An 11,436-nucleotide genomic window follows, 5' to 3' on the forward strand; every position below is an offset into this window, starting at 1 on the left:
CTAATGTAGACTAGGTCAAAGTTTGATAATAAAAAACTATTTTAATTTGAACAAAACTATAGCAGAGAAAATATAGACATAAATGTGGTTTGAAAGTGACAAGGATGAGCCCATAGCATATCATGACGCCAGAACTACTGTGAACGCTGACGTTCCAGCGATGGAGGAAGTAAGAGGTGAGACATATTTATCCCATTTTGTATTAATTTAATCCATAAAATACCCTAAATGACACTTTCACATGTAGCGACAAAGTCGCCAATATAAAACGAATCAAAGAGAAGCGCATCGGTAACAAACACAGCACGCGAGCGTACCTTCTTTAAAGAACACACACATTCATTAATTCTCATGTGTTTTTAAGTATTCAGAAAATACAAATGCATTAATTCATACGAGACACATGCATGTATTCCATTCCATTCAAATGGTTGTTTGGGTTCAATAGCCTATAAAGTACCTGATGTTTTGCCTTCAAATGGATGTTTGGCGTTCAATAACATTATTGCCAGAAGATACCAACCCTACCGTTGCTTGTTTACACTGAGCTGCACTGAGGTCAGAACGCAATCACAGTTACACACCTTGGAGCCTGGCGTGAGATATGGGTATATCAATGAAGTGATGGGATATGCCACTGTACTCCAAATTGTACCTTTAATCTACACTGCTCCATCGAGAAGATTGAAATACTGCTAGTTTTCCTGGAAAACTGCCCTTGTTGCCCTAATGGTAGCTACCAGTAGCCACAGCAGCCATTATGGAATGGCACTTGCTGTTGAACGAAGGAGCTGACACTGCAATTCCAAATTTGCTGTTGCTGCTCTGTTCTTTATTTTACTTGTATTATTGTCTATCCTGATGTCTAGTCACTTTACCCTGCCTTCATGTACATATCTACCTCAAATACCTTATTATCTGTCCTGATGCCTAGTCACTTTACCCTGCCTTCATGTACATATCTACCTCAAATACCTTATTATCTGTCCTGATGCCTAGTCACTTTACCCTGCCTTCATGTACATATCTACCTCAAATACCTTATTATTATCTATCCTGATGTCTAGTCACTTTACCCTGCCTTCATGTACATATCTACCTCAAATACCTTATTATCTGTCCTGATGTCTAGTCACTTTACCCTGCCTTCATGTACATATCTACCTCAAATACCTTATTATTATCTATCCTGATGTCTAGTCACTTTACCCTGCCTTCATGTACATATCTACCTCAGATACCTTATTATCTATCCTGTTGCCTAGTCACTTTACCCTGCCTTCATGTACATATCTACATTAAATACCTCTGCACATTGATATGGTACTGGTACTCTCTGTATATAGCTCCACATTGATCTGGTACTCCCTGTATATAGCTCCACATTGATCTGGTACTCCCTGTATATAGCTCCACATTGATCTGGTACTTCCTGTATATAGCTCCACATTGATCTGGTACTTCCTGTATATAGCTCCACATTGATCTGGTACTTCCTGTATATAGCTCCACATTGATCTGGTACTTCCTGTATGTAGCTCCACATTGATCTGGTACTTCCTGTATATAGCTCCACATTGATCTGGTACTCCCTGTATATAGCTCCACATTGATCTGGTACTTCCTGTATATAGCTCCACATTGATCTGGTACTCCCTGTATATAGCTCCACATTGATCTGGTACTTCCTGTATGTAGCTCCACATTGATCTGGTACTTCCTGTATATAGCTGCACATTGATCTGGTACTTCCTGTATATAGCTCCATTCTTGTGTATTTTATTTTATTCTTCTTGTGTATTATCATTTTTAAACTCTGCATTGTTGGGAAGGGCTCGTAAGCAAGCGTTTCACAGTAAAGTCTAAACCAGTTGTATTCGGTGAATGTGACAAATAAAATGTGATTTGATTTTCATTTGGACTACAGTGGTATATCTCATCCCTGCATTAAGGTACTTTTTCCGACCCATATCTCGCGCCGGCTCCATGGTGTCTTAATGTAACCGTGAGGGGCTCCCGGGTGGCGCAGCGGTCTAAGGCACTGCATCTCAGTGCAAGAGGCATCACTGCAGTCCCTGGTTGGAATCCAGACTGTATCTCAGTGCAAGAGGCATCACTGCAGTCCCTGGTTGGAATCCAGGCTGTATCTCAGTGCAAGAGGCATCACTGCAGTCCCTGGTTGGAATCCAGACTGTATCTCAGTGCAAGAGGCATCACTGCAGTCCCTGGTTGGAATCCAGACTGTATCTCAGTGTAAACAAACCTAGAAAGTAGTTGATGTTTTGCTTTCAATGAATGTTGCAGTGCAGAAGTGCAATTTCCTGTCATACTATGCATGTTTTATATTGAAAAATGATTGACTGTGGCACTGTTTTCTTTGTGTTACAGTATTTCCACTATCCTATGCGGTACAGAATTATGCATGGGGTAAGGTTGGTCTGGACAGTGAGGTGGCCAAACTGGTTGTTGGTGGGGATACTTCAACTGTCATTGAAGCAGACAAACATTATGCTGAGGTGAGTGACATTCCAGGGATCATCAACTAGATTCAGCCGGGGGATGATTTTTTTTCTTATGCATATGGTTGGGCGCCGGAACATAATTAAGCAATAAGGCCCGAGGGGGTGTGGTATACACTGCGTGCACAATTATTAGGCAAGTGAGTATTCTGATCTTATCATTGTTTCTATTCACATTTTCAAACCATATAAACTTGAACGCTTATTGGATTTAATCATTTTCAGGTGATATGTATTTATGTAATGAGGGAGGGTGTGGCGAAAGTGAATAACACCTTATATCAAGGTGTGCATAATTATTAGGCAGCCTCATTACCTCAGGTAAAATGGGCCAAAAAAGAAATTTAACTGACACTGAAAAAACAAAAATGTAAAATGCCTTTCAGACGGATGCGACACTCTTTAAATAGCTAAACTATTGAGGTGTGACCACCGGACATTCAAACGTTTTGTTGCGAATAGTCAACTGGGGCGCAAAAAACGCATGGGGAAGAAAAGGCGCAAATTAACTGCAAAAAACTTGAGAAGAATTAAACGTCAAACTACCAGGAACCCATTATCCTCCAGTGCCACCGTATTCCAGAACTGCAACCTACCTGGAGTGTTCAGAAGTACAAGGTGTCAAGTACTCAGAGACATGGCCAAGGTCAAGAAGACTGAAACAAGACCACCGCTGAATAAGATTCACAAGTTGAAGCGTCAAGATTGGGCAAAGAAATACCTGAAGACAGATTTTTCAAAGGTTTTATGGACAGATGAAATGAAAGTGACTCTTGATGGACCAAATGGATGGGCCCGTGGCCGGATCAGTAATGGACACAGGGCACCACTTTGAGTCAGGTGCCAGCAAGGTGAAGGAGGGGTACTGGTATGGGCTGCTATCATTGAGGATGAGGTAGTTGGACCTTTTCGGGTTGAAGATGGACTGAAACTCAACTCCCAAACCTACTGCCAGTTTCTGGAAGATTCTTTCGTCAAACAGTGGTACAGGAAGAAGTCCTCAGCATTCTAGAAGGCCATGATCTTTATGCAGGACAATGCTCCATCACATGCATCCAAGTACTCCACTGCTTGGCTAGCCAGCAAGGGCCTCAAAGATGCCTGAATAATGACCTGGCCCCCTTCCTCACCTGACTTAAATCCTATTGAGAACTTGTGGGCCGTTCTCAAACATGTGATTTACAGTGATGGAAGACAATACACCTTTTTGAACAGCATTTGGGAGGCTGTGGTTGCTGCTTCAGTGAAAATTGATCGTGAACAGATCAAGAAACTGACAGACTCCATGGATGGAAGGCTCATGGCAGTTATTGAAAATAAGGGTGGCTATATTGGTCACTGAATATTTTTGAAAGGCAAAAAATGTTATATAATTGTCATTTTGTGTTACTTATCTGTTACACTTACTCTAAAAATGGAGAATAAACAAGTGAGTTGAGAGAAATTATTTTTGTAATTTAGTTGCCTAATAATTCTGCACACTAATAGTTGCCTAATAATTCTGCACACTTATATATTTCCCTGAGAAAGACAAAACTCACCTTTCCTTTGTTAAACATTCAGGTTTGAGGTTCAATAACATTTTGGATTGACTGAGAGCATTGTGTTTGTTCAACAATAAAATGAATCCCGAGGAATACAATTTGCCTAATAATTGTGCACGAAGTGTATAGCCAATATTTTACCTTTATTTAACTAGGCAAGTCAGTTAAGTACAAATTCTTATTTACAATGACGGCCTACCAGGGAACAGTGGGTTAACTGCCTTGTTCAGGGGCAGAACTACAGATTTTTACCTTGTCAGCTCGGGGATTTGATCTAGCAACCTTTCGGTTACTGGCCCAACGCTCTAACTACTAGGTTACCTGCCGCCTCTACACTCTAACCACTAGGCTACCTGCCACCTCTACACTCTAACCACTAGGCTACCTGCCGCCTCTACACTCTAACCACTAGGCTACCTGCCGCCTCTACACTCTAACCACTAGGTTACCTGCCGCCCTGTTCTTATGCAAGACGCAATGTGAAGTGCCTGGATTACAGTCCTTAGCCGTGGTATATATTGGTCATATATCACAAACCCCCAAGGTGCCTTATTGCTGTTATAAACTGGTTACCAACGTAATTAGAGCAGTAAAAATACATGTTTTGTCATAACCGTGGTATATGGACTGATATACCATGGCTGTCAGCCAATATCATTCAGGGCTCGAACCACCCAGTTTATAATTACAAATAATTTGTAGACTGTAAATTGACTGCAGGAAGCCCAAACAGATAGACTAAAACATAATAATTTCAAACCTTGTTTACATTTGTATATAAAATCACTTGTAGCTCAATTCTTGGTGTTTATACAGTCTTTTATGTCCAACAATGAAAATGAAAAACAATATATATACTACCATTTGGCCCATGGGCCGCCTGTTGGGGCACCCTGCAGTAAGGTATATCGTGGCAGGTAGCCTAGCGGTTAGAGTGTTTTGCTGGTAACCAAAAGGTTGCTTGTTCGGATCCCCGAGACGGCAAGGTGTAAAATATGCCTGTGATGTGACCCCACTCTGAAGGTGGAGTTGGGATATGCAATAAATAGTGATTTTCTCCAGACAATGTATTATTCCTGTCCTGCAGATTGGTTTTCACGGATTGGTCCCTTCGGGGCTTTAGCTGAGCCCATAGCGGTCTAAGGCATCGCAGTGCTAGAGGCGTCACTACCTACAATCGGCCTTGGCCCAGTGTCGTCCGGGTTAGGGGAGAGTTTGGCCGGAGTGGGCCGTCATTGTAAATAAGAATTTGTTCTTAACCGACTTGTTACTTAACTAAAGGTTGAATAAACTAATAAAGCTCCTTCAATGCCTGTCCTTTTCACAAGTCATTATTTATTTAGTTACAGCGTCACAGGAAGTGTTTCTCATAAAGGTTAGTAGTATGGGAGTGATGACATTTTATCAGTGTGAAACACAACGTCCAATGCAGTGGTGAATGGGCAGATTTTATTTTCATACTCCACAATCATCATCATCCATAGCTGATAGCCTGGGTGCCAAATCCTGTCTGAGTCAATCCTCTGGTACAAAACAATAGCTAACTAAAACTAGGATGACACGTAGGTTTACCGCCTATGCATTGAAGATCATTGTACTGAACTGTATGAACTGTTTTGTAGGGGGCGGCAGGTAGCCTAGTGGTTAGCAGGTAGCCTCGTGGTTAGAGCACTGGGGCCAGTAACTGAAAGGTTGCTAGATCAAATCCCCGAACTGACAAGGTAAAAATCAGTCATTCTGCCCCTGAACAAGGCAGTTAACCCACTGTTCCCCCGATAGGCCGTCAATTGTTAATAAGAATTTGTTCATAACTGATTTGCCTAGTTAAATAAAGGTTAAATAATAAATTCATATCCTGTTTGTCCATTCATTGCATGTTACTGACAATTTGGTTTGATACAAGGTGTCTATTTTCATCATAGTCTTCGAAAAACCGAATAAACAACTGATCACAAAAAAAGTTCAATTACAAAGAGATGTTAATGGTTGTAAACAAACTCCTCTTTGTCAGTAATGAGGCCCCACCTTCTGTCTTCCGTCAGCTGTGGACGGGCGCTCACCCCAAAGGAGATGCCCTCATCAAGGACAACAGGATAGCCCAGAGGACGCTGGGCCAGTGGATCGCAGACTACCCAGAATGCTTGGGGTCAAAGGTCAAAGACACTTTCCATGGCCAGCTGCCCTTCCTCTTCAAGGTCCTGTCAGATAACACCGCACTGTCCATACAGGCTCATCCCAACAGGGTAAGTGTTCATTAAGACACACTGTAGCAAAACATTTTGCAGCGGAAAAAGTTAACAACCGTTTCTTATTGGACAAATTCAGATTGTATCTCACCTTTTTTCTTTCGTTCAGTGGCTACTGAATAACCCGGAAGTCAGAGTAAAGGCAGGAGGGGTTTACAAATATTTATCTCAAGTATAAATGGTGTGTGTTCTTCATTTGTTTTCATTTTGGTAATCATATTGTCCTTTCCCCATTGGTCCACACATCAGGAGTTGGCTGGATGGCTCCATGCCCAGTTTCCAGAGCATTACCCTGACAACAACCACAAGCCTGAGATGGCCATCGCACTTAGTCAGTTTGAAGGCCTCTGTGGCTTCAGACCTGTTGAAGAGATCATTGGCTTTCTCAAATGTAAGTGGCATACATGGCATGAAAATTAACATCCGCCGAATGCGGGTAACTTTAGGTATTGGCGGGTAAGAGTGTCTATTTCACCAGCCACGTTGGCGGGTGGTCAATTTGCAGGGCTCTACAGTGCGAACATCACATTCACAAATACAAATAGTCAAAAGTAAAGTATGAGTACATGTGCGACTTGCGATTTATAGAAAAATGCTGCAGTAGCTGTTTTGTTTTGTTTCTTAACTGCTAATCGCACAAAGAAATAGGATCCTATATCCCACCCCGCACAAACACACTGCCTGGCGGGGGAGCTGTGCGCAATGAGTGAAGTGCTGATAGATTCATGTTTTGGAGGCGCTGCGCACAGGCATAACAGTTGGTCTTATATACTCTAAAGACTACAAAGTGAGACTTTGTCAGCGTGTTTGTTTTGGCTATTTACATTGTTTTTGTTCACAAGCCTGGTTGTTTTTCAACGTTAGTTTGAGTCTACTGCTTCAACTGACAGTGAAGAGATGCCCTAGCAGTCAGATCCCAAATCTCACAGACACACCTCACACGACTGGAGTGGCCCCGTTACCACGGTAACCTCCCACAGCTGAACATTTTGTCTCAACTGATATTTTGGTTTAAAGACTCCATTCACAAAAAATGAAATGAAATTGAGCAATATACCACATTACTTCTTACTAATACATTTCTTGTTTTGGAAACATTACAAAGCATGGTCATTTGTTATTTTTGTGTGTTTTTTTTTATGTAATTATGGCGTAAGAAATATTTTGGCTGATAAGAAATCTAGCATATCTTTCAGATTGTCCATTATCATTGTTTTACATTCCATGTTTTAAAATGTATTCAACCTCTCAGTTCAGTGATTTCCTTCCTTCCACAATGATATTCAATTATCCTTTAAAGGCCATTAAAGTGTGTTAATAGTGTCTGTCTGTGTGTCCATCTCAGGTGTCCCAGAGTTTCACGCCCTTGTCGGAAATGAGGCGGCGGAGGAACTGCAGAGCAGTATCGGGGAGGCGCTCCGCATCTCGCTGGCCCTCAAGAAGTGCTTCACCCGCATGATGAACTGTGAGAAGAAGGTGTTTGTGGACCAACTCAACATGCTGGTGAAAAGAGTCACTGAGGATGGTGAGAGCATTATACAACAAGTATTTTATTTTTGTGATGCCTTTACCCTTCCTCATGTAGCTAGACCCCAACTAGCCTGGTCCCAGATCTGTTTGTGCTGTATAGCCACCAAATATGTAATGTTTGGCATGACAACGACCATAGCAGAAAAGCACAAACAGTTCTAGGATCAGGCCAGGCCCCAGTTTTCTTGCGAAAGCCCCAAAAAGAGGTGTTTTCTTTTATATAATCAATAGTACATGAGTATGAATGTGGGCATAAATGATATTCTCTTTGCGATTGTAAATATTCTACAGCATAATGCTCAGTCATGTTTTCCAAAAGACCTCTTGCACCAAGACATCTTTGTGTGTAATATTCAACCTTCGTTTATCCAGGTTAGTCTTATTGAGATTACACATCTCTTTCACAAGAGCGACCTGGGTTGTGTTCAATAAGCACTAAACAGAAAAAAAAGCTGACTGAAACAGGGAGGGACTTGTACAATAAGAAACATTCATTTTCTGTAACAAAACAGTTTTTTTTGTTGCGTGCTCTAATGAACATGACCCTGTTGTACCTGTTGTACCCTGTCCAGCTAATGCAGGGAAGGACACATCGGGTAATAACGGTGAGCTGTTGCTCTGGCTCCACTCCCAGTATCCGGCTGACATCGGATGTTTCTCCATCTACTTCCTGAACCGCATGGTGCTGGAGCCAGGCGACGCTATGTTTCTGGGAGCCAATGAGCCGCACGCATACCTCTATGGAGGTCAGGGGTCAACCAATCGGCTTCTTAGAGTCAACTAGATGTGTTAAAGTAGTGTATTGATGATGATGATAATAATAGCTCATAAAGTACAATAGATTAGCTATTGTTTATTGGGGATGGTAATGTACACACCCAGAAAACACTTTACCCTGGTGCTGGATTAGTCAGAGGATAATGTTGAACTAAAAACTAATCCTCACTGGTAAATGGTCCCAAAGTTTACAGCCTTTAAACTGATTAAACTTTGGGAGCTATACCAGTGTGTATGTTTTATTTTAATCTGTAATAAAATCAGCTATTGAAATACGTATTGAATGTTATGATACATTTAGGATACCTTCGTAATATTACGTATTATATTTATTTATTACATAAATTACATTATTTTAAGTTGACATGTAAAGTTGCAATGAATAACAAATACAGAACAGTGAGAATTCTCCGAATCTTTTTTGAAAATTAAATTTGAAAGAAAAAACATTGTGTATCCTGTCCTTTCCCTCGTTATCTCTCTATTCAGACTGCATCGAGTGCATGGCCTGCTCAGACAACACGGTGCGCACCGGCCTGTAGCTCTGGACCTGAAGCAAGGATATGCATATTCTTGATACCATTTGAAACGAAACACTTTGAAGTTTGTGGAAATGTAAAAGTAATGTATCGGAATATAACACATTAGATATCTTTTTATCATCTTTGAAATGCAAGAGAAAGGCCACAATGTATTATTGCAGTTTAGGAGCAATTTAGATTTTGCCCACTAGATGGAAGCAGTGTATTTGCAACGTTTTAGACTGATCCAATGAACCATTGCATTACTGTTCAAAATGTTGTATCAAGTCTGCCCAAATCTTCCAAATTGGTTTAGTTACATTTTCAAGTACATAACTGTGCACTGTCAAACAATAGCATGGTATTATTTCACTGTAATAGCTACTGTAAATTGGACAGTGCAGTTAGATTAACAATAATTTTTACTTTCTTAAGACATCTCTATGTCCTGGGAATTTTTCTTGTTACTTATAATGTCATGCTAATCAAATTAGCGCACGTTAGCTCAAACGTCCCACAGGGGGGACACCATATTTTTGTTCAATATAGATCAGCTACACATACTGAGACAGATGGCTCGCTCGGATGCAATCTCCAGTGAGATAAATTCAGCCTCTTCCGAATTGAAGTAAAAATATGAATCACAGAGAGACGAAATATAAATTATTCAATTTTATTTTCTTGGTAAATTTTTTGGCGAAGCCTGGCTTCCCTTGGCATCAATGAATACATGCCACTGAAGAAACTGACTGTTAAAACTGCCAAATCCCTCTGGATAGATGATGAATTGAAAAAAAAGGTATGGCTGAGAGGGATGAGGCAAAGGGAATGGCAAATAAGTCTGGCAAAACAGCAGATTGGCAAACATACAGTAAATTGAGAAATTCACGTAACTAAACAAAAATAAACAAATACTATACTATGTAACAAAGACAAATCATATAAGGAATACTAGTAAAAAGCTTGAGTACCTTAAATTAATTTCTAGGCAGAAAGGCTAGCTAAGCACCATTTTGTATTGAGGCTGATGGCTCATTCATAATAAAAAATAAAATAAAACAAAAGCCTTTGATTTTGCCAAACACAAATAACTTTTTTGTTGACAAGATTAGAACATTTAAGCATGACATGCAAACAACAAATGCTGAGCTTTTATATTTACGCATAATGAACCAAATAATGAAAGACAATCACTGTAGCTTTGAAGTCCGCAAAGTTAGTGTGGAAGAGGTGAAAAATATTACTGCTGTCTCTAAATATGGACAAACCACCTGGTACCGACAACCTGGATGGTAAATTACTGAGGTTGGTAGCGGAATACATTGCAACTCCTATTTGTCACATCTTCAATCAAAGCATCGAAGATGGAGTGTGCCCTCAGGCCTGGAGGGAGGCAACACTCATTCAATAAAGCACCCTTCAACGGTTCAAACATTGATCATAGCAAACGTAGGTGTTATGGATTAACATCCTCTGCCTTATCATAGATTGAGAGTTACCTATCTAATAGAACACAGAGGGTTTTCTTTAATAGAAACCTCCTCTCTGATGCAAATTCGATTGAGTGTGGTGTACCGCAGGGCAGCCGGCTAGGTCCATTATTGTTTTCGGTTTTTACTAATGACCTTCCAATGACCTTGAATAAAGCCTGTGTGTCTATGCACGCTGATGACTCAACAGTATACACGTCGGCTACAACAGTAAAATAAATAACTGACACCCTTAACATAGAGCTACAGTCAGTTTTATAATGAGTAACTAGCAATAGACTGGTGCTAAATACCTAAAAAAAAATAAAAGCATATTTTTTTTGAATGATGTGGCTATTGAGCAAGTTGAGGAGATTAAACTGCTGGGTGTTACCCTAGATAGCATGCTGTCATGGTCAAAACATAGACTCAGTGGTAGAATCCCCCTTTCCCTTTTTTAAATTGGGAAGAGGTCTGTCCATGATAAGACGTTGCCCTGATTTCTTGACATCTCAGTCAACCAGACACGTGCTACAGGCCCTAGTTTTGTCAGGTGCGGCAAAGAAGGACATAGGCAAATTGCAGTTGGTCCAGAACAAAGCAGCACATATTGCACTTAGATGTACATGGAGGGTGAATGTCAGTGACATGTATGTCAATCTGTCCTGGTTCAATGTTCAGTGATTGACTGCATCACTATTGGTCTTTGTGTGAGGTGTTTGATGTGTTGATGGTACCAAACTGTCTGTTCAAGCAGTTGGTACACAGTTCAGACACTCATCTGTACAACACAATACATGCAACCTGAGGTGTCTTTACAGTCCCCAGGT

General features: G+C 40.7%; 1 protein-coding gene across 1 annotated transcript; it reads left to right on the forward strand.

Moving 5' to 3' along the window:
- Positions 1–127: 127 nt before the first annotated feature.
- Positions 128–9,065, forward strand: LOC115191562 (mannose-6-phosphate isomerase-like). Its single transcript, XM_029749356.1, has 6 exons — positions 128–176; positions 2,389–2,516; positions 6,106–6,306; positions 6,559–6,700; positions 7,655–7,834; positions 8,412–9,065. The coding sequence occupies exons 1-6, from the start codon at positions 161–163 to the stop codon at positions 8,621–8,623; spliced, it is 879 nt and encodes a 292-aa protein (XP_029605216.1). The 5' UTR covers positions 128–160; the 3' UTR covers positions 8,624–9,065.
- The last annotated feature ends 2,371 nt before the right edge of the window (positions 9,066–11,436 follow it).

Source organism: Salmo trutta, chromosome 4 (genome assembly GCF_901001165.1).
Source record: "Salmo trutta chromosome 4, fSalTru1.1, whole genome shotgun sequence".
NCBI lineage: Eukaryota > Metazoa > Chordata > Actinopteri > Salmoniformes > Salmonidae > Salmo > Salmo trutta.

What these genes read in the sequence shown, in the direction of transcription:
- LOC115191562 (XM_029749356.1), top strand. An exon ending in CAGACAAACATTATGCTGAG is followed by an intron (nt 2,517 to 6,105) that starts GTGAGTGACATT and finishes GTCTTCCGTCAG; the next exon opens with CTGTGGACGGGCGCTCACCC. An exon ending in GAAAAGAGTCACTGAGGATG is followed by an intron (nt 7,835 to 8,411) that starts GTGAGAGCATTA and finishes TACCCTGTCCAG; the next exon opens with CTAATGCAGGGAAGGACACA.